Source organism: Phacochoerus africanus, chromosome 9, assembly GCF_016906955.1.
Source record: "Phacochoerus africanus isolate WHEZ1 chromosome 9, ROS_Pafr_v1, whole genome shotgun sequence".
NCBI classification, from domain to species: domain Eukaryota; kingdom Metazoa; phylum Chordata; class Mammalia; order Artiodactyla; family Suidae; genus Phacochoerus; species Phacochoerus africanus.
Genome location: NC_062552.1, coordinates 54,067,579 through 54,091,042, shown reverse-complemented (window position 1 = coordinate 54,091,042; position 23,464 = coordinate 54,067,579). Strand labels below are relative to the sequence as shown.

At 45.4% G+C, this 23,464-nt stretch overlaps 1 protein-coding gene across 7 annotated transcripts in view; it reads left to right on the top strand.

Moving 5' to 3' along the window:
- The first annotated feature begins 16,714 nt into the window (after positions 1-16,714).
- ZSCAN2 (zinc finger and SCAN domain containing 2) overlaps positions 16,715-23,464 on the top strand; it is a 46,418-nt gene continuing 39,668 nt past the window's right edge. For 6 of the 7 annotated variants that reach the window (XR_007136995.1, XR_007136994.1, XR_007136993.1 and 3 more), the window contains exons 1-2: positions 16,721-16,834; positions 18,547-19,060. Coding sequence is in view for 1 of the 7 variants with exons in the window: in XM_047795778.1 (XP_047651734.1) it covers positions 18,655-19,060 (406 nt within the window). In the remaining 6 variants the exon portion in view is untranslated. Of the gene's footprint in view, positions 16,835-18,546; positions 19,061-23,464 lie in introns of all 7 variants that reach the window. The other variant, XR_007136991.1, reaches the window with a different exon arrangement.

Genomic DNA, 23,464 nt, shown 5'->3' with positions numbered 1-23,464 from the left:
TCTCAAAGATGTCCTGTGATTCCCAGGAAGCAAAAGCAGTAGCCAGCACAGTAATATGTGCTCTTATATTAGCTCTTCCTCATTCCTTTACTCCCTTTTCCCTTCACTCCTGCTTCCTTGGCATATAGACGCCCATAAAGTGCTAGTATATAAACATTGCCTCAAGCTCTGTTTTTCTAAGGAACTCAGGCGGAGAGACCATCTCAACATGAGTTGAGTGATGGAGCTGAGGAATTCTGTGGGAATGGAGTCATGTGCCAATGTGAACAGGGAAAGAAGCGGGGTGTGAAAGGAGAGGAGAAGTAGCAGAGGCATTCTAGAATTTTCCAAGGCATCAGCACCAGGACTTAATGACTTCCTTGGCAGATGAGATTCCCAGGCTAGGGGTCCAGTCGGAGCTACAGCTGCCAGCCTACGCCACAGCCACAGCCACACCAGATCCAAGCTGCGTCTGCAACCTACACCACAGCTCACGGCAACACCGGATCCTCAACCCACTGAGCAAGGCCAGGGGTCAAACCCAGGTCCTCAAGCTTCCTAGTTGGATTTGTTTCCTCTGTGCCATGACTCGAACTCCAAGGACTTAATGACTTCTTACAAAGGGCACTACACATAGATGTCTATGCTTAGGTACAGCTACTATCTGCCTTTAGAAAGGAAGAGTGGATCCAACATCTGACTTAGAAATTAATAATAGCAATAATAATTAATGATAATGGCTCTGTTGACTCAGCATTTCTATATCCAGGAATTTATCCTACAGACACCTTTATGAATGTGCACAAAGATGTACCCATATTGTTTGTCATAATGTCTATATTAATAAAAGATCAGAAACAACTCTAATGTTAATCAATAGAAGACCAGCTAAATGAATTATAAATCCCCAGGGAGTTCCCGTCGTGGCTCAGCAGTTAACAAACCCGACTAGGATCCATGAGGATGTGGGTTCGATCCCTGGCCTTGCTCAGTGAGTTAAGGATCTGGCGTAGCTGTGAGCTGTGGTGTAGGTTGCAGATGTGGCTCAGATCTGGCATTGCTGTGGCTGTGGTGTAGCCCAGCAGCTACAGCTCTGATTTGACCCCTAGCCTGGGAAGCTCCATATTCTGAGGGTACGGCCCTAACAAACAGAAAAAAAAATTATTTAAAAACAAATAAATAGGAGTTCCTGTTGTGGCACAGCAGAAACGAATCCGACTAAGAACCATGAGGTTTCAGGTTTGATCCCTGGCCTCACTCAGTGGGTTAAAGGTCTGGCATCGCCATGAGTTGTGGCTTGGATCCTGTGTTGCTGTGGCTGTGGTGCAGACTGGCAGCTGTAGCTCTGATTTGACCCCTAGCCTGGGAACCTCCATATGCCACGGGTGCGGCCCTAAAAAAAAGCAAAATAAATAAACAAATAAATCAATCCTTGGGCCAGGAAATACTATGTAATCATTAAAAATAACAAGATAGATCTCAATGTCCTGATGTGGAATGTCTTCCGAGATGTAGTATTACATGAAAAAAAAAAAAAAAAAAGGGAAAAGGGAGTTCCTGTTGTTGCTCAGTGGTTAATGGACCTGACTAGTATGCACGAGGACAAGGGTTTGATCCCTTTTTAAGTGTGGCCCTAAAAAGACAAAAGACAAAAAAAATAAAAGAAAAGAAAAAAATAGCTCTCAGCAGAACGGAATGTGTACTCTACTAATATTTATATTTTTAAAAAAGGATCTGTATACATCTTCATATAATTCACAGACTACCCCTGGATTGATACACAAGAAACTGTGATGAGGAGCTCCCGTTGTGGCTCAGTGGTTAACAAATCCGACTAGGAACCATGAGGTTGTGGGTTCGATCCCTGGCCTTGCTCAGTGGGTTAAGGATCCGACGTTGCCGTGAGCTGTGGTGTAGGTCACAGATGTGGCTCGGATCCTGAGTTGCTGTGGCTGTGGTGTAGGCGGGCGGTTACAGCTCCAATTAGACCCCTAGCCTGGGAACCTCCATATGCCGTGGGTGCGACCCTAGAAAAGGCAAAAAGACAAAAAAAAGAGACTGTGATGAGTGGTTACTTCTGGGGAGCACTGGTGGCCTGCATCCTGAGGGACAGAGGGAGGAATGAGACAACTTTTCACTGTTCATTTTATTTCTGTTTCTTAACCATATGTATTATTACTTAATTGCCTAATTCTCTGAGTGCGAAGTAGTTATCTCAGTCTATGAGGTGGGAACTATTATTCTCATTTTACAAGGAGGAAACTGAAGTGTAAGAGATAAAGTGACTTGCCCAGGGTCACACAGCTATAGCAGCTGAGCCAGGATTCAAAACCAAATCTAACTCTAAAATCTGGGGGGGCACAACTCATTCTGATTTACCTGGATTTTTCCCAGTTTTAGCAGTGAATATCCCACATCCTGGAAATCCCTTAAAAACTACTCTGGAAGTTCCCATCATGGCTCAGCAGTAACGAACCTGACTAGAATCCATGAGGACTCAGGTTTGATACTTGGCCTCACTCAGTGGCTTAAGGATTTGGCATTGTCATGAGCTGTGGTGTTGGTTACAGACGCAGTTCAGATCCCACATTGCTGTGGCTGTGTCGTAGGCCAGCAGCTGTGGCTTTGATTTAACCCCTAGCCTGGGAACTTCCATATGCCATGGGTGTGGCCCTAAAAAGACAACAACAACAACAAAAGCAAAACAATGGTAACTTAAAAAACAAGTTAGAAATATAATCTTTGTAATTCATGGCAGAGGACACTAATATTGCCCAACCTCGGGGGCCCTACAAATAATACCCTTCACTCTTTCTTTTTTTTTTTTTTGTCTTTTTGCTATTTCTTTGGGCCACACCCGCGGCATATGGAGGTTCCCAGGCTAGGGGTCGAATCGGAGCTGTCGCTGCCAGCCTACGCCAGAGCCACAGCAACGGGGGATCCAAGCCGTGTCTGCGACCTACACCACAGCTCACGGCAACGCCGGATCGTTAACCCACTGAGCAAGGGCAGGGACCGAACCCGCAACCTCATGGTTCCTAGTCGGATTCGTTAACCACTGCGCCATGACGGGAACTCCCTCTTCACTCTTTCAATCCATAGGGCTCTTTTTTCCCTTTTAAAGCAGATAATACAGGGAGTTCCCACTGTGGCTCAGTAGTAACAAACCTGACTAGTATCCATGAGGATGCAGGTTCAATTCCTGGTCTTGAGCAGTAGGTTAAGTATCTGGCATTGCCGGGAGCTGTGGTCTAGGTTGCAAATGCGCCTTAGATCACACGTTGCTGTGGCTGTGGTGTAGGCTGGCAGCTGCAGCTCCAATGTGACCCCTAGCCTGGGAACCTCCATAGGCTGCAAGTGCAGCCTTAATAAGCAAAAAAAAAAAAAAAAAAGTAGATAATACATAACTATCCTTTCATGGCCAAGGTATCAAACAATACAGAAAAGATGAAGACCTAACCCCTGCCTTCAACACTATTCTTTTCCTCCACCCAGAGGTAGCCACCGTGAATGGCCTGGTGGATGTGTATTCATTCAGACTTTTTCCTATTTACATGTGTGCTTTTCTCATAAATACTACCACACACTGGAGAACATACTGGGTTTTGTTTGACCCACATAGAATTTTTAAAATTTTGAATTAGTTGCCAACATCTTAAATTGGGATATTTCCTGAGAATCTTAAAAACCTGGACGATAAGGCATCACTGGACCCACACTTCTGCCTGGAAACAGTTGACCAGCGCTGAGCAGCGGGCTGCCCCCTGCAGGAGGGATGAGCTCTCTACTCCCCGCTCTTCTCAGATGCCTTCCCCCAGCCCACCTCACTATTTTAGCTACCTGCATGGCCCTTAGAAGCATTCTCTTTTTTCACCTTTATACATGGTGTTCTGTAACTCTCTTTTTTCCACTTAAAAATGAATCGCAGGCATCCTGGTGTGCAAATACATACTAATCTCTCTTATTTTAATTTTTTTAATTTTTTTTTTTTTGGCCATGCCAATGGCATGCGGAAGCTCCCGGGTTAAGGTTTGAACCCACGCCACAGCAGTGACTGGAGCCACAGCAGTGACAACGTTAGATTCTTAACCCAAAGAACCACCAGGGAACACCTGTCATATTCTTTTTACTAGGCACAGTCCATCCTCAGCTGCGGATGCCATATTTGTGAATTTGCCTACTCTTGAAAATTTCTAACCCCCAAATCAATATTCATGGCACTTCTGGGGTCATTTGTGGACACGTACAGAGCTGTAAAAAAATTGAGTTGCTTAACAAAGCACATGCTTAACACACTTAACGTGCTTAACAAACACGTTCCCACTGAGGTTGAACAAGGCCATTCTCTGCCTTCCTGCTTTAGCTCTCATACTGCAAATGAGTGTCTGTGTGGTCTATTTAATGCCACGTTTTTTGTATTTTTGTTGTTGATTTTGCTTTTTTTAAATCTTTTTGTCTTTTCTAGGGCCACACCCGTGGCATATGGAGGTTCCCAGGCTAGGGGTCTAATCCAAGCGGAAGCTGCTGGCCTACACCACAACCACAGCAATGCGGGATCCAAGCCTCGTCTGCGACCTACACTACAGCTCATGGCAATGCCGGATCCTTAACCCACTGATTGAGGCCAGGGATGGAACCCTCAACCTCGTGGTTCCTAGTCAGATTCGTTAACCACTCAGCCACAATGGGAACTCCAATTTCACTTTTTAAATGGCTCCCAAGAGTAGTGCAGTAGTGCTTGCTAGTGTTCATAGGGTCAAGAAGGCTGGAATGTGCCTTATGGAGAAAACAAGTAAGTTAGATAAGCTTCCTTCAGGCATGAGTCATGGTGCCCTTGGCTGTGAGTTCTGTGTTAATGAGTCAATAAAGCCTTGCACCTAGAAAAAGGAAGAGGAAATCAGCTGATCTGTACTGAGCCTGCCCCGGAAAGTGCCAAAATAACAATTATGGTGTGTGATGAAGCTATGGAAAAGATAGACAAGTGGCTAAATTTGTAGATTCGTGAGATGACAGGCACAGCTGACAGCATTGTTGTGAGGCTCGAAAGGCAAATTTACAGTCACACTGAGTCAAGAGAAAAATCCTTTCAGTGAGTGCTGACCGACTGAAACATTTCAAAAAGCACTAAGGGCATGAAAAATGTTAAATTTCCAGGCAAGACTGGTTTTGCAGATCAAGAGGCTATGGAAGAATTTTAAAAATACCTGCTAAATGTTATATGGGAAAAAGGTTATGTGGAAGAGCAGGTTCACAATGCTGATGAAGCTGGCTTGTTTTTATAAGGACAGTGGCAAATAAACCCATAGAACACAAAGAGCTTCCAAAGCCCTGCCTTTAAATCATTGAAAGACTACGCAATCAATTTATTTGTAAGAGATATATGTTAAACAAAGTGTCTTTAAATAGAAACACATGTAAAACAAAGGTATATGCTGATTCGTTGTCGAAAATGTGACTAGAGGCTCCTAGGAACCTAACTCTCTATTTACTCTCGGAGTAATGGTTCTGGTTTTTCTAATTCAGGTTTGTGATGACTCTACAGAACACAATAAATGTTGTTAAGAGATGATCACGGAGTTCTCGTCATGGGGCAGTGGAAACGAATCTGACTAGGAACCATGAGGTTGCAGGTTCAATCCCTGGCCTCGCTCAGTGGGTTAAGGATCCGGCATTGCCATGAGCTGTGGTGTAGATTGCAGACATGGCTCGGATCTGGAGCTGCTGTGGCTGTGGTGTAGGCCAGCAGCTACAGCTTCGATTAGACCATTAGTCTAGGAACCTCCATATCCTGTGGGTGCAGTTGGAGGAGGAAAAAAAAAAGAGAGAGAGAGAGAGAGAATCACATTGGTTTTATTTAACGTTTTGTGAATCAAGCAGCATCCCGTCCTGCAGAGAGAAAAGAGCACCAAAGAGCTGCAAAAAAAGAAAAGTTTTTGTAGACAAAAAGGGGGCAGAGAAAAGGAAAAAAAGTGGATGAATCATCTTTCTCTGGGGGATGGAAAAGGTCTATCAGGCGGATTAGCTCACTACTGTTGACCAGGAAATTCCAAGAATTAATGAAATTCTTAAGCCTGACTGGTTAAGCTGACATTCCTGTGGGAGATTGAAATTGCAATTAGGTTAAGTATGACGTTTTGGTTGGTGATGTGGGCTTAGCACAAGTGACTCAACTTTGGGCCTATGGTCTCTCTTTCTCTCTCTCTCTCTCTCTCTCTCTCTTTTTTTTTTTTTTTTTTTTTTTTTTTTTGCCACACGCATGGGCTGTGGAAGTTCCTGGGATGGAAGCCACACCACAGCAGTAACCTGAGCCGCTGCAATGACAACACTGGATGTTTAACCTGATGAGCTACCAGAGAGATCCTATGGTCTCTTTTTAAAATACTGTAAGTAATAAGAATGGACTGTACTTAGAATTAAACAATATGCCTCCACCATAATGAATTTAATCACCTTTTTTTTTGGGGGGGGCTATGTCTGTGGAAGTTCCCAGGCCAGGGGCTGAACCTGGGCCACAATAGCGACCTGGGCCACTGCAATGACAAGGCTGGATCCTTAACCTGCTGAGCCACAAGGGAACTCCTAATCATTCTGTTACTATATATATATAGTCTTTTGAGGGCCTTATTCTCAGTATATGGAGGTTCCCAGGTTAGGGGTCTAATTGGAGCTAGAGCTGCCAGCCTATGCCAGAGCCACAGCAACATCGTGGCTTAGTGGAAATGAATCTGGCTAGCATCCATGAGAATGCAGGTTCGATCCCTGGCCTTATTCAGTGGGTTAACGATTCGGCATTGCTGTGAGCTGTGGTGTAGACCAGCAGCTACAGCTCCAATTTCACCCCTAGCCTGGGAACCTCCATATGCTGTGAGTGCATCCCTAAAAAGATAAAAAAAAGAAAAAGATCTGTGTATTTCATTGCATATAAATTTTACCTCAGTTAAAAATATTCTTTTAATCTTAAAAAAAATTACAACTGGAGAAAACTTGTAGACATCAAAAATATTATGAATAAAATTAAAAATTAAGCAATACACTGAAACTGGTGGGGCCTGAAAAGGTTGGGCACCAAGCATGAGGCCTTAGGAAATAGTAAAAGCCTCCTGGTGCTAAGGGAGTGGAAGCACCTAACAGGCCTATGTCTGAAGGACTGGCCTACAATGTTACCGCAATTTTTCGGTGCAGGGGCGTCAGAGAGTGACACCTTGTGGTGATGAAGAGCAATTGCAGAAACAGCCACCATCCGGACTCTGGGCTCTTTAGGCTTTTCTCCCACTGATGAAGGTGTCCATAGGATTCCTTTGTGGGTTTACACAAACCCCAGGGTCCTGAGCAGTCCAGGAGAAGGGGAAGCTCCAAGAAGTAGGGAATTGTTTAATTCAGTAGTTAGAAGCTAGAGCTAGTTTTAGTTTCATTTACTTCGGAAAAATTTAAAAGCATCCTGATTGTTGTGGACACTTCCTATTGGCCACATTCATATGCACAGGAAAAAGAATGAAAGGAAATCCACCACAGTGATAACAGGTTACACTGAGGCTGAGATTATACATGTTTTTATTACCTTTTAAAAATTTTCTGTATTTTCCAAATTTCAACAGTAAGCATATATCCCTTTACTGTTTTTTTGTTCTGTTCTGATAGAAATATTTCTTTTTCTCCTAAAGGGTGTACAATGGTATGCTACTATGACTTTATTTATTTTTCTTTTTTTTATTACTCAATGAATTTATCACACCTGTAGTTGTACAATGAGCTACTATGACTTTTAAATTTTAAATTATTTTTGTTTTTGAAGACAATTTTTTTAGAGCAGTTTTAAGTTCACAGCAAAATTAAAAGGAAGGTACAAAGATTTCCTGTACATCCTCTACCCCGCCATGTGCACAACCTCTCCTATTATCAACATTCCCCCACTAAAGTGGTACATTTGTTATAAGTAGCGAATGGACACATCATAATCACCAAAGCCCAAAATTTACCTTCAAGTTCACTCATGGTGCTGCATGTCCTAGGAGTTTGGAGAAATGTTTAATGACATGTGTCCCTCATTATAATACCATATAGAGGCTTTTCACTGCCCTAAAAATATTCTGTGCTCCACCTAGTCATCCCTTCCTGTCCTCCCTGGCCCCAGGCTCAGGCAACCACTGATCTTTTTTCCTCTCTCCATAGTTTTGCCTTTTCTAGACTGTCATATAGTTGGAATAACACAGTATGTAACCTTTTCAAATTGGCTTCTTTCACTTAATAATATGCACTTAAGGCTCCTCTGTTTCTTTCCCTAGCTCGATAGCTCATTTCTTTTTCGTGTTGAATCAGATCCCATTGTCTGGATGGACCACAGCTTATTTATCTACCCACTTACTGAAGGACATCTTGGTTGCTTCCAAGTTTGGGCAATTATGAATGAAGTTGCTATAAACATCTCTGGGCAGGTTTTTATGGTGGACCTAAGTTTTCTACTCCTTTGGGTAAATACCAAAAAGTGTGATTGATGGATCATATGGTAAAACTAAGTTCAGGGTTTTTGTTTTTGTTTTTGTTTTTTTTGTCTTTTGTCTTTTTAGGGCTGCACTCGAGGCATATGGAGGTTCCCAGGCTAGGGGTTGAATTGGAGCTGTAGCTGCTGACCTAAGCCATAGCCATAGCAATGCCAGATCCGAGCCACATCTGCAGCTTATACCACAGGTCATGGCAATACTGGATCCTTAACCCACTGAGCAAGGCCAGAGATTGAACCCAAATCCTCATGGATACTAGTCAAGTTTGTTAATCACTGAGCCATGATGGGAACTCCTAGACTATGTTTAGTTTTTTAAGAAACCACCAAACCATCTTCCAAAATAGCTTTACTATTTTGCATTCCCACCAGAATGAATGAAAATTCCTATTGTCCTTTTTTTTTTTTGTCTTTTTGTCCTTTTTAGGGCCGAACCCGTGGCATATGGAGGTTCCCAGGGTAGGGGTCAAATCAGAGCTGTTGCTGCCAGCCACAGCAAAGCCAGATCCAAGCCACGTCTGTGACCTACACTGGATCCTTAACCCGCTGAGCGAGGCCAGAGATCAAACCCCAATCTCATTGTTCCTAGTAGGATTTGTTTCCACTACACCACGATGGGAACTCCTTGTTCAATCTTTTTTTTTTTTTTTCCTTTGGTCTTTTTGCCTTTGCTAGAGCTGCTCCCATGGCATATGGAGGTTCCCAGGCTAGGGGTCAAATCAGAGCTGTTGCTGCCAGCCTATGCCAGAGCCACAGCCACGCCAGATCCAAGCCTTGTCTGTGACCTACACCACAGCTCACAGCAATACCGGATCCTTAACCCACTGGGCAAGGCCAGGGATCGAACCCGCAACCTCATGGTTCCTAGTCGGATTCATTAACCACCTAGCCACAACGGGAAGTCCCTTTTTTTTTTTTAATACAAAAAGTTTTAAGAGGAAACAGCAAAAAATTCCTCAACATTATTATTATTAAAAAATAAAGGCACACACGTGGTAAAATGTTAAACATTTTAGGAAAGTATAACATTAAAAGTAAAAAAACCTCGATCCTATTTTTTAGTACCTCTTGGTAAATCTAATCACCATTCACACTTTCTCATGTAGGCAAAAAGACAAATTTATTAGGTTATCTCTTGGCATATATATTAAATTTTTTTTTCACAAAATACATCATACTATATGCATACCATTTTACACCTTGCTTTTTCACCCACCTGGAGATCTTTCTATATTAGCAGATAGAGATCAACCTCATTTTTAAAAAGTGAATAGAATTCCAAGGAAATATGTTCCATACATTATTTATCTAGGCGTCTATCTATAAAAATTTAAATTACTTCAGAGTTCCCTGGTGGCTTAGCAGTTAAAGGATCCAGCATTGTCACTACTGTGGCTAGGGTCACTGCTGTGGCATGGGTTTGATCCCTAGTCCAGGAACTTCCACGTGCCAAAAAAATTGAAATTATTTCACATTTTTGTTATAAATATTTCTTATAAATATCTTGACATTTTAAAATATCTGTAGGCTATATTCCTAGCAACAGAAATTACTGGTTATCCTTCCAAAATGACTGCACCAATTTATACTACCACCAACAGTAGGAGAGTGAATTATTTTCCTCACTGTCAATACTACTGTGTATTATGACACTTAATTTTTTTTTTGCCCTGGGCCACTTTGCTATATAGCAGAAAGTGACAGAACACTGTAAATCAACTATTTGATTTAAAAAAATTTTAAATTGCCAATACCATAGGAGAAAATGGCATCTATATTTTATTTGCATTTGAAAAATTATTAGTGGGGTTGAGAGTTTCCTCTCCCCCCCCCTTTTTTTTTTTTTTTGGTTTTTTTAGGGCCACATGTGGCATATGGAAGTTCCCAGGCTAGAGGTCCAGTCAGAGCTATAGCTGCCACCCTACACCACAGCCACAGCAATGGAGGATCCGAGCTGCATCTGCAACCTACACCAAAGCTCACAGCAATGCCAGATCCTTAAACCCACTGAGCAAGGCCAGGGACTGAACCTGAGTCCTCATGGATACATGCTGGGTTTGTTACTGCTGAGCCACAAGGGGAATTCCCTCCCTCTCTCTTTCTCTCTCTCTGTGACCTGCCTATTCTTATCCTTATCCTTTACCCGCTTTCCTATTGAGTTCTCAGCCTTTTTCATACTCATTTGTATAAACCCATAGTAAATTAGAAATTAACCCTCGGAGTTCCCTTGTGGCACAGTGAGTTAAAGATCCGGCATTGTTACTGCAGTGACTCAGGTTGCTGTTTTAGTGCAGGTTCCATTCCTGGCCTGGGAGCTTCCACATGCCATGGGCACTGACAAAAAAAAGAAAAGAGAAATTAACCTTTAACCCTTGGTTTGTCACACGTGTTAGAAACATTTCCTCCACTTTGCCATTTCTTTTTTGACTTCATTTACGGCCTATTACGCTTTGCAGATGTTTTTAATTTTGTGTGTTCAAATACATCTTTATTTTTCTTTCTGACTTCTGAATGCATTAGTTTTAGAATTTAAAAAAATTCAAGTTGTGTGTGTGTGTATGTGTGTAAATCATGTGAAATGCTATAGTAAAAGCCCATTAGGGGAGGAGTTCCTGTCATGGCGCAGTGGTTAATGAGTCCTACTAGGAACCATGAGGTTGCTGGTTCGGTCCCTGGCCTTGCTCAGTGGGTTAAGGATCCGGCATTGCCATGAGCTGTGATGTAGGTCACAGACGCGGCTCAGATCCCGTGTTGCTGTGGCTCTGGTGTAGGCCGGCGGCTACAGCTCTGATTCGACCCCTAGCCTGGGAACCTCCATATGCCGCAGGAGCGGCCCTAGAAAAGGAAAAAGACAAAAAAAAAAAAAAAAGCCCATTAGGGGAAAGTCTATGGCACCAAATCACTCCCTGGGGATGTCTCTACCTCCCAGGTCATGGGGCTCAGTAAATTACATAGTTAGCGGCTTTGATCATTTTGTAAAGGACTATTTTAGAAGCAGCAATCTGATTTGACAGGCAAATTAGGCTCTATAGCCTCTTTTGCATGCCTTTTACTAGAGGTTTCCAAAAAAAACCTTTTTTTGTCTGTTTCCAATAGTCAACTAACTATTCTAGGGATAATTTTTTTGCCTAAGAACTAAGCAGCCTAGGGACTGTGTGTGTGTGTGTGGTGTGTACGAACATGCACATATTTAAATTTTTTCTTTTTTTTTTTTTTCTTTTCACAACCCCACCTGATGTATATGGAAGTTCCCAGACTATGGGTCAAATAGGAGCTGCAGCTGCCAGCCTATACTGCAGCCACAGCAGCACTGGATCCAAGCCACATCTGCAACCTATGCCACAGCTCATGGCAACACCAGGTCCTTAACCCACTGAGTGAGGCCATGGCTTGCATCCTCATGGATATTACTCAGGTTCTTAATCCTGAGCCACAATAGGAACTCTGACCTACTTCTTTTTTGTTTGTTTGGCTGTGTCCACAGCATGTTCCTGGAGCAGGGATTGAACCTGTGCCACACAGTGACAATGCTGGATCCTTAACCCACTAAGCCACATTTTATTCCTTTTTTTTTTTAAATTTTCTCTTTTTACGGCCACACCTGTGGCATATGGAAATTCCCCAGCTAGGGATGGAATCAGAGCTGCAGCTGCCAGCCTACATCACAGCCATGGCATCACCCCAGATCCAAGCGGCATCTGCAACTTATGCCACAGTTTGTGTCAAGGCCCCATCCTTAACCCACTGAGCGAGGCTAAGGATCAAACCCGCATCCTTATGGACACTACGTTGGGTTCTTAACCCGCTAAGCCACAACAGGAACGCCTCTTTCTATTTTTATAATTAGTCTTAACTTGTATTAGCTTGGGAGACACTTAAGATTATGGAGCTAGATCTCAAAAACACCCCTCCCTCTCAAGCCACCCCTGGCGCGACTCGTGCCTCTGTGACTTGGCAAGCACCTCCCACACTAAGGCTGCCTCCAGAGTCATTTGGTCCAGCCCAGAGCACACTTGTGTCTTCCCAGAAATATCCTTGAATAGAGCAGTTCAGAACAGGGCATGGGAACTGGCCGGAGGTTGTAAATTTTTCCTCTTTGGCACAAAGGGGGCCAGAGGAGCTCAGACCAGCACAGGCCAGCAGAGAAGGAGAAAAGCCCGAATCCCCAAGGGACAACATGAGGTTCAAAGGGTGTCCCTCTGCCACACTAAATGCAAACTATTAAAAACAAACAAACATGAAAAGACACTGGTCTTGGGGGATAAAAAGAAATTCCATTCTAAAAAGAAATCCCACTCTAGCTCTTCTTTTCACAAGGGTATGTGTCATGTACTTGCTGAATTTCACAATTGTTCAGTGACACTTCCTGGGCCAGTTCACTCTTCCTTCTGTAAAATAAATATCTCCCTGACCCTGTTCTCCAGCTTCTCTTGCTGTCTGGTCACTCCTATGATGAAGCCCCTCTTTAGTCCTTTCCTTCTCTTTAGGCTAGTCTTACAGCATCCTACAACACTGTCCCTTTTTTATATTATTTTATTTTTTTTAGGCAAATGGAGGTTCCCAGGCTAGGGATCCAACTGGAGCTGTAGCCACCAGCCTAGGCCATAGCCACAGCAATGCCAGATACGAGCCTTGTCTGCAACCTACACCACAGCTCACGGCAACGCCGGATTTGTAACCCACTGAACGAGACCAAAGATCCAACGCCTGTCCTCATGGATACTCGTCAGGTTCTTTAGCTGCTGAGCCACGACAGGAATGCCTACAACACTGTCCCTTTTCCCAATCACACTCAGTGGCCAGGCTCTGGGGTATAATTAGCAAAAATGGGACACAGCTTTCGTACAACCGTGTTCTGTCATTGAGGAAGTAGATTGGATTAAGCAATGATGGGGGTCTTGGCGAGGGGGAGTTCCTTCCTGCATCCTCAAGGCCCAAAGGCCCCCCTGCCTCAATGCGGGGGCTCATCTGCTCAGATGCTATGGGCCCTGACGGTGATGAGGTGACTGGAAAGCAGGATCTGCCCGTCTCCATCTTTATCATTCCCATCACCTTGAGATCAGCTGGGAGCTCCCCAAAGGCCTGAGGCTGAGCATTCCTTGGGGTGTTTCCTTCTTGCTCAGCATCTAAAGACAAGTAGTGACACACGCGGTTTCTGCCCAGTTTTTCCCGGAGGCCTTCAATCTCCAGATTGGAGAACTTACCTTTGTGGGGGGTATTAGTAGGGAAATCTAGGAGCTCTATCCAATCCCCCCTCATCCTGGTGGGTCCAGGGAGCAGGCATGATAGACTCAACCAAAAGCACTTTCCCTTGTCTTGGAACCTTGAGAAGAAGGCAGACAAACAGAGATGGCTGGAGCATCACCAGGGCTTCTGAGGGGGGCAGACCCGGTTCTTTCTGCTAAGAGATTGCTGCTGTGGTTTTAGGGGGCCTTACTCTTTTTCTTGGTCCTTAACTACTTCCTCTTTTTTTGGCCACATCCATGGCATGTGGAAGTTCCTGGGCCAGGGGTTAAACCCAAGCCACAGCAGCAACCTGAGCCACAGCAGTGACAATACCGCTTCTTAATGATGAACCACCAGGGAACTCTAGTCCTTAACTATTTTCAAGCTTGATGGTTCAGCTCCCATGTACTCTGTAAGCTCCCTGACATTCTTTCAATAAGTTCCTTTTAAATTAACTGGAATAGTCCTTTGACGCTTCAAACCAAGAGTGCTCACTAGTAGATCAGAGCCTCTGTCATTATTTGGAGGAGCAACCCTACTTGCTGAACTGGGCTGTGTCTGGGCTCGCTCACTGTCCCAAGCTGGTCCTAGGGCACTGGCTTGGGTACCAGGACCATTATGCCAGGAATTGGTCTTTTTTTTTTCTTTTTTCTTTTAGGGCCGAACCTGAGGCATATGGAAGTTCCCAGGCTAGAGGTGGAATTGGAGCTGCAGTTGCCGGCCTACATCACAGCCACAGCAACACCGGATCCAAGCTGCATCTGTGACCTATGCCACAGTTTATGGCAATGCTGGATCCTTAACCCACTGAGCAAGGCTGGGGGTCGAACCTGAAATCTCACAGAGACAATGTCAGGTCCTTAACCCTCTGAACCACAATGGGAACAAGGAATTTGTTTTAAATGTGATTTGCTCTCTATCTCAATATGGGGGAAGCTGACATTGGCCAGGGCCGACTTCTCAGAGAATAAGGCAGAGGACAGAGATGGCCAGTTCCAGGATTCTCCTGTGACAACATAGTACCAGTTTCTTGTGGTCATGGGTTGGCTTGGGATAGGAGCAGAGGAAAAGGAACTCTTAGGCTGCTGGGAGCTTTCGGCTATATCCGACCCCCTAACCTCCCACCCCAACCAAACAAATATTTTCCCTTTTGTGTAAATTTCCATTCCCAGTGAGAATGGAAAAGTGGAAAAACAAATTTTTGTTAATACAGGATCGTGTCCAAGAGTTATCATCCTCAATCATTTTGGAGATCTTGTCTAGGAATGCTAGTCATTGGAGAGATGGTGGCTGGGAATTCTGCATCCAGGATCTCAGTGCAGACTTCTCAGGCCAGCCTGGAGGTGGTGCTGTTTGCATGTAGTCACTTTGGGCTAATTAAGATGCTATCCTACCAAGTATGCAGCACTCAACTGCTGAACCTCGCTTTGCATCTTTATACTTAAATTAGTTCAAGAGGTTAGTTAGTGAAAAATTCGTGAAATTCAAATAATCTTCGGAGTAGTGCAAAAAACTTTCTAAGAGTGACACAAAATTCAGAAGCTATGAAAAGACAAGACTGACAATTTGGAGAGCATAGACATGTAAAAAAACAGCAAAAAGGGAACAGTAAACTGAGAAAAATAATAGCAACTTTTGTGACAAAAAACCATTTTCTTAATATACTAAGAGCGTTTGTGAGTATATTCCATTAAAAAAAATGGGAAGATAAAAACAGTTCATTGGAAATTAAAATCACTAATAATTGGAGTTCCCGTCGTGGCGCAGTGGTTAACGAATCCGACTAAGAACCATGAGGTTGCAGGTTCGATCCCTGCCCTTGCTCAGTGGGTTAAGGATCCGACGTTGCCGTGAGCTGTGGTGTAGGTCGCAGACGCGGCTCGGATCCTGCGTTGCTGTGGCTCTGGTGTAGGCTGGTGGCTACAGCTCCGATTCGACCCCTAGCATGGGAACGTCCACATGCTGCGGGAGCGGCCCAAAGAAACAGCAAAAAGACAAAAAAAAAATCACTAATAATCATGAAACATTTCTCAAACACTCATGAAATGAACATTAAATTTTCATGAACGTGAAATTTAAATGAAAATTAAATGCAGTCACTTGATTGTGGGTGCCCCCAAAAATTGTTCTGTACAAAAATACTAGATTGTTCTATCACAAACCGTTACTGTCTTTCTCTTCATTCTTATATTTTCCCCTTGGGTTTCCAGGCAGTTACTCACCTGTTGTCATATGGTGATGGAGCAGCCATTCTTCAAGAGCGCCAACGGTGGGAACATCACAATAGAGGCTAATCTCCCATTCTCACCTCCCAGTGCTGAGATTAACAATAAGTAACACTGGGATAGGTACTAAAATGGAGACATGGAGCAGGTGTGCCACGGGCGGTGTCTCTGCCTAAGGAAGGTGAGGATAGGGCAGGTTCCACACAAAAGGAGATGAAGAAAGAATCGGAGGTGCGCGGCAGAAGAGGCGAGACAGGGCTTTCCTCCACACGCAGGAACAAAGGGGTGTGCAACAGCCAGGTGCGAGAGTAGATCTGCAAGTTGGGGGAGGGGCGCCGGCCTCACAAGAAGGGGTTTCTCTGGTGAAGATTCCTTTCCAGCTCAAGCACTGCTTTCGGCCGTCGAGGGGCCTAACAATATTACTTGCTACACAGTTCACAGTTCACAGTTCTCTTCCATCCAACTTTCATTTTTTGCAGACAACTGGAAGACTTAAAGAAGTGAAATGACCTGTCCCGGGTCACAGCTCTGGTCCATACTAGGTTGCCTGACTTGCAGTCAACCGCTTGTCCCGCCACTGGCCCTCCCGCACCGCGCAGGCTATCAAGCCCAAACTCCGCTCCTTGGCGGGGTCGGGCGTCTGCCAGGTGGACTACATCTCCCACAATGCCTTCGGCCCAGTCTCCCTCCCGCCACCCGGCTGGGCCCGGATCCGCCAGTAGAAAAGGAGAGTTTCCAGGGGCCGTTCTCGGTGGCCAATGAGCGCGGTGGGGGGCAGGCCTCTCCCGTCCATTGTTCTCGGTGCCCCTCGGGCTTGAGCCGCCGCAACTCCGGAGGGGCCGGGCAGTGCCCGGGGGCGCTTTTGCGCGCGGAGGGACTGCGGGAGCAGGATCTGGTCTCTGGAGAGGTGAGCCCGGAGAGACAGGGCTGGAGCCACGCGGCCGAGGAAGTAGCCCGAGGCGAGGGAATAACGGGCCTGGAGCCAGTGCAGGCAGCCCTGCTGGGGGAGGGGCGTTGGGGGCGCTGTCCGCGTCCCGCGCGCCCAGCTGTCCCGGTTTAGGCGCGGGGTCCGCTGAGAGACCGACGAGATGTGGACTCTTCTCCCTATCAGTGAGCTCTTTGAACGTCCAGCCGTGGTCGCAGGGTTTGGAAGGCACATTGGACGCGATCCCGCGCAGCCCCTCATTTTACGGATGGGGAAACTGAGCTTCAGAGGGGGCGTGTCTTGCTCCGGGTCAGACAGCGAATTAAACTGATTAAAAACGGTTTCCCGGGCTCCCAGATTAAAGAGTGGTGTTATATCTGTGTTTCTTCTCGCCAGTTGGTAAATGCACATTGAGAGCTTCGGTGTTTCCACTAGCTTTTCTTTTTCTTTTAAAAAACTTTTTCCTTCCCTATTTTCTTTTCTTGGGGGAGGAGGAGCATTATCTGAATATTTATGATGTGATGATTTTTAAAAATAACTTTTGCCTTTTAGTCTTTATTTTAAAGAATTTGTAGTTTCACTGCTGTCAACGTTTTGTAGAATTTCTATACATATTTTTTTCCTTGTGTATATGTTCTTTTCTAAAAGGAATTGGGGTCATACTGTCTTTGGTTTTTCTGCCTTGCCAGGTTTGTTTTTAATCCATTTATTTTATATTATGAGGATTATCTTAAATCATTAATGATTAATAATTCTTGTGGAGCATAATTTTTAAAATATTTTAAAATACATACAGCAGAGTGCACAGATCTTTAATATGTACACGCTTATGCAACCATTGTCAAATCAAGATCTGGAACATTTCTAGCTTCTTTGAGACACCCCTCTCAGTTACTCCCCCAAAGCCCTAAAAGTAGTCATTATTACATCAGCATAGTTTTTAATACATTTTACTGTATGCATGTGTCATAATTTATTAACTCTTCTCCTGTTGCTGGATTCTTAAGGTGTCAGGTGTTTTCTTTGGGGTTTGTTTTTAGAAACAATGTTATGGTTGTGCATCCTTGCAAACAAATTTCTGTTTGCAAAGATGATTAAAAAAAATAAATTCCTGAAGGGCCAAGGCCGGATCTAAGAGTATGACCATTTTAAAACTTTATGTTTTAAAATATGGTAATAAAAATAAAATAAAATATGGTAATAAAGCAATTGAGATAATTGCCTTCCTTCCAGTGAGGCTCAAAGTGCCTTGACATTTGAACCATTGCTAATCCTTCAGATGATCCCTTCAGATAAGAAGGCTGGGTGTTATTATCTCAACTTATTAGGTGATCAGTGAGGTTGTGTGACTGAGTTGTATGTTAGGGCAAGGTCACCCTCTCTGCAGTAAGTCTGAACTGACTTAGGGCAAGATAAGTCAGTCCTGGGTTCATGGGAGGACTGTGAATTTCTGATTCTCATGCTTTCATCTTTGGGAAAGAAAAATACTGTATTTTTTGTGCTTGTGATTCTTCTTAACTTCCTGTGTTATAGAGGTATTCTCAGGAATAAGCCATTTTTCCTTTTAGAAGGTCAGGAAACTTCTATTGACTTGCGGATGTATGAATCACTTGGTGACCTCTTCTGGGCCACTATGAGTTAGATTGCTTTAGGACAGATTACGTATTGATTCTAGTTCTCTTTCTCATTCTTAGCCAAACACCTTATTGAAATTTGAGGAGGGATCTATCTTCTCAGAGAGCTGGGCTGGAGAAGACTGAAGGTCAAGCTTAGAAGCCTGAGTGATTCCCCAGAGAACGTGAATGATGGCCTCAGAGGTACCGAGAGTAACCACTCCTCTGAGCCCCTTAGTCCAGGTGCCTCAAGAGGAAGACGAGCAGGAAGAGGAGGTTGCTACCATGATCCTGGAGGATGACTCCTGGGTGCAGGAAGCTGTGCTGCAGGAGGACGGCCCTGATTCCGAGCACTTCGCCCAGAGTGCTGGCAAGGGCAGCCCCCACGAGGAGGGGGCCGGAGGGCCTCAGGGTGCCCTTGGCCGTCTTCGAGAGCTCTGTCGGCGCTGGCTGAGGCCAGAAGTCCACACCAAGGAGCAAATGCTGACCATGCTGCCAAAGGAGATTCAGGCCTGGCTGCAAGAGCACCGCCCTGAAAGCAGCGAGGAGGCAGTGGCCCTGGTGGAAGACTTGACCCAGACTCTTCGGGACAGTGGTGAGATGCGGAACCTCATAGGGCGGGAGTGGGAGCGCCCCTCTGAGATGGAGGAGTGTGGTGTTTGCGGAGGAGGAGAAGGTGGTACCAGGACTGAGTTCGGGTCAGCCCCACCCCTCTACTCTGTCTGCAGGCAGTCAGCACATTGTCACCCCACAGTGCCCTGGTTATGTGCAGTGACAGTCCCAGGATCTCAGGATAAGAGCGGCTTAAGAGGTCTACTCATGAAGCTGCATTTAGTTAACACACTTTTTACTTCTGTGTTTCTTTAGAATGGTTGGGAAGGTGATGGAGTTTTGTAGGGGCAGGGGCTGAAGACCCCAAAAATCACTCCTTGGCACTTTCACCCTGTTGTACAATAAACATCTAAATATTTACATTCTAGCAGTTAAAAAAAAAAAGTCCTTTTTTCTTAAAAACTGATTATTTTTGGAGTTCCCATAGTGGCGTAGCGGAAACGAATCCAACTAGGAACCACGAGGTTGCAGGTTCGATCCTTGGCCTCGCTCAGTGGGTTAAGGATCTGGCATTGCCGTGAGCTGTGGTGTGGGTTGCAGACGTGGCTCAAATCCTGAGTTGCTGTGGTGTAGGCCGGCAGCTATAGCTCTAATTAGACCCCTAGCTTGGGAACCTCCATGTGCTACAGGTGCAGCCCTAAAAGGACAAAAGACAAAGATTAAAAAAAATTAAAAAGTGATTATTTTTGTGAAATCAAGATAAATGATGAGTAAACCAGCTAGTAACTAGGGACTTTCTGTGGGGTAAAGTCATCCTGGGGTCTTAAAAGAGTAATTCCAGGAGTTCCCGTTGTGGTATAGTGGAAACGAACCCGACTAGTATCCATGAGGATGCAGGTTCAATTCCTGGCCTCGCTCAGTGGGTTAAGGATCCGGCATTGCTGTGAGCTGTGCTGTAGGTCACAGATGCAGCTTAGATCTGACGTTGCTGTGGCGTAGGCCAGCAGCTAGCGCTCCAATTCGACTCCTAGCCTGGGAACCTCTATGCTGTGGGTGCGGCCCTAAAAAGACAAAAAAAAAAAAAGAGTAATTCCAAACTTGAGCTTTTTGCAACAGTTGATGTATTTGTCTCTTGGAGTTCTCATTGTGGTATAGTGGAAACAAACCCAACTAGTATCCATGAGGGCGCAGGTTTAGTTCCTGGCCTCACCCTGTGGGTTAAGGATCTGGCATTGCTGTGAGCTGCAGTGTAGGTTGCGGATGCGGCTCGGATCCCATGTTGGTGTGGCTGTGGTGTAGGCTGGCGGCTGTAGCTCTAATTTGACCCCTAGCCTAGGAACTTTCATATGCCAAGGGTGCGGTCCTAAAAATATATACATATTTTATATTTATACATATATTTATATACATATACATATATATCAAAATATAACATCTCTTCTGTTATTAATACGTTGTGGGGTCCACACATGCCATTTGACTGCTCTGCCTCCATTCTGGTCTTCACTTGTCAATTGGACTCCCTATCACCAGATATTGGGACCTACCTGGGTCCCTAGGACTGTTTCAGGACTCGTGGGAAGTGACGGCTACCTTTTTGCTGATGAGAACTGTGAAGATCAGGGAAAGGAGTGGGGAGAGGAGAGGAGAAGTCAGAGAAGGCTTCTTGGAGGACGTGAAGCCTGGGCAGGTGTCGAAGCTGGAGCAGGTTTTGGGAGGGCGAAGGGCAGGGAAGGGTGTGGCACCCCAGCGGAGCTATGCTAAGCAGAGGCTCAGAAGGGTGGGCCAGCGTAGGATGGTTTGGGTAACAGTAAGGGAGCCTAGCTGATGGGAGTAGAAAGTGTTTTTTGTTTTGGTTTGGCCTTTTTTTGTTGTCATTGTTGTGTTTGGCTGTGCCTGCAGCATGGGGAAGTTCCCGGGCCAGGGACTGAACCCATGCCTGCAGCAGTGACAGCACCAGATCCTTAACCACCAGGCCACCAGGGAACTCTAGCAGAGTGTGTCTTTAGGAGGTGGCGGAAGTAAAGTCTAGGGGAAAGGTGGGTGGAGTTTTGGACTGAATGTCTTTGGCCTCAGCAGGTTCTAAATTAGAACCCGAAGGGCATGGGAGGAAGCTGGGTTTAGCAACAGGATGCAGGTTTGATTAGAGTGGGGAGAGGCTGGAGGTAGGAGAGCAGCCAGGAAGCCGCCTATATGCTGGGCGTGCAGTGATGGGGGTGGAGCTGAGGTGGGGATGGCAGGGGCGGAGATTGGACACGTGTGAGATAGGACTGATACTGGAGTTCCCAAGGTGGCTCAGCGATAACGGACCCAGCTAGTATCCATGAGGACATGGGTTTGATCCCTGGCCTCGCTCAGTGGGTTAAGGATCTGGCATTGCTGTGACTGTGGTGTAGGCCAGCAGCTGCAGCTCTGATTGGACCCCTAGCCTGGGAATGTCCATGTGCCGTGGATGTGGCCCTACAAAGCAAGGCAAAAAAAAAGGGGGATGTTGATGAGGACTAAGATGACAAACTCAGAGGCATCTAGTCTGGAGGTTTCAGAGGCTGGAAAGGGCAGGTAGTTTGGGGGCAAAATTGTGACAATGCCCAGGGACTTGTGAGATGTGAATAAAGGGTCTTGGGGGGCCTGCTATGAGCCCAGCACTGTCCTGAGCACCTCCATGTCCATCTCACTGACAATCCCATGAGCTAGCGAGGATCCATCATTTTACAGATGTGGAAATGGAAGTTCAAGCTCCTCCTTGAGGTCACACAGCTGGTTAGTGATGGAGCCGGGATTCAAACTCAGCCTGTTTGCTGAGTTTGTGTTTGGTAGATCCCAGGTTTTGTTTTAAGCAAAGTACCCGATTTTCTTTGCCCTGAAAAATAACTTTTACTTTTATTCTTCCTACTTAAAAAAGCAAAAACCTCTCAACCTATTAAAAACCTTTACTTTTCTCCTGATGGATGTAGCGAGTTTGTAGTGAACCTCAGGATCAGACACCAAAGAGAGGGCAGAGGCCTGGAGGGCTGCAGGTCTCACCTGGTGTCTCTGAGGCAATGACAGGCTCCCCACCGTGCCAGCCCTCCCTGTCTGGCTTGCTGGAGGGGCCTTGTGCCATTCATCTTCCATGGGACATCTCAGATGAGGAATGTCCCAGACTGAGTGGGTTTGTCAGGGCCCTTATTGCTGTCTTTGTTGGTTTGCATTTGTTTAACCCATGCTCCCGACCTTCCTTGTGAGTGCTCAAGAGAAACCTCTGCAGTTAACTCCATCCCTTCTCAAAACGTTTACTCAACATAAGACCGCTTGACCTCTAGTCTGTTTGTCCAGCTCAGGACCTTTGGCCGCACTTTTCCACCACAGGGCATTTCAAGGCCTGGTTAGACAGCGGTTGTTTAATATTTGACTAGCAGGCACCTCTAGGTGCTCACAGTTAAAATATCTTGTGATTCCAGTTGAGATGGGATATGAATTAATGGGTTAACGTGGTAAAGCTCATCTCTCTTTGCATTTCCCAGGGACGTTTTCATCCCCATACCCCGGCTTCACTCAGGCTCTCTGTATTTCACCTGCTATCTTGCAGCAGCCTGCAAAGGGAACCTGCCTTCAGCCCTTCCCCTTCATTGCAGCTGCTCCACTGCTCCCCTAGTGGTCAGGCACTGTCCTGCTCAAATGTTTTCTTGAGTTTCCCAGTGTCTCCACATCAAGCAGGACTGGTTTGTTCTGCTTGCAGCCTGTGGCCCAGACAGCCCCTGGCTGGTCCTCCCCTGACTCACCATTTGCCACAGCTCTTTGTTCCATTCAGACCAGATCTTGCTGTTTTTTTGAACACAGCCTGTACTTTCCAGCAGCCACCTGTGCTCCTGAATTTTGATGTGGAATGGCCTTGTGCATCCCTGTGTGATAAAATCTTGGTTGTCTTTGAGCTCCTGACTTTGGAGTCCTGCTCCATAAAGCTGTCCTTACTGCCAGCTCCTCTTTCCTGTCTCCTCTTCCACCTAAGAGCATCTCTGACGACCTCTGCCAGAAGTCATCTCCCTGAGAACATTCGGATTCTCCTTCTTGTTTTGACTTTTTATCATACTGCATCTTGTTTTCTATTTATATGAAGACTTGTCTTCTTTCTTTTAGGAACCTATAATATCCCCAAAGTCAAAGAACCTGTCTTTTTTTTTTTTCTTTCTTCTCTTCAAACCTCTCACAGCACCTGGCACAATGCCCTGCACATAGTGGACCCAGTAAGTATTGTTGGGATGAGGAAATGAATCCTTCCTGCCTCCGTGCAGGTGCGGAGCGGTTCATCTGCTGGGTACATGAAGGAGGCAGACAGCTGCTTCATGCCAGACTTATCTGCCTTACCTTGAGAAAGCCAAGCTAAACTGCCCCCCCTCCTTTTTTCTTTTTGGGCCACCTCACAGCATATGGAGTTCCCGGGCCAGGGATGAGATCTAAGCCACAGTTG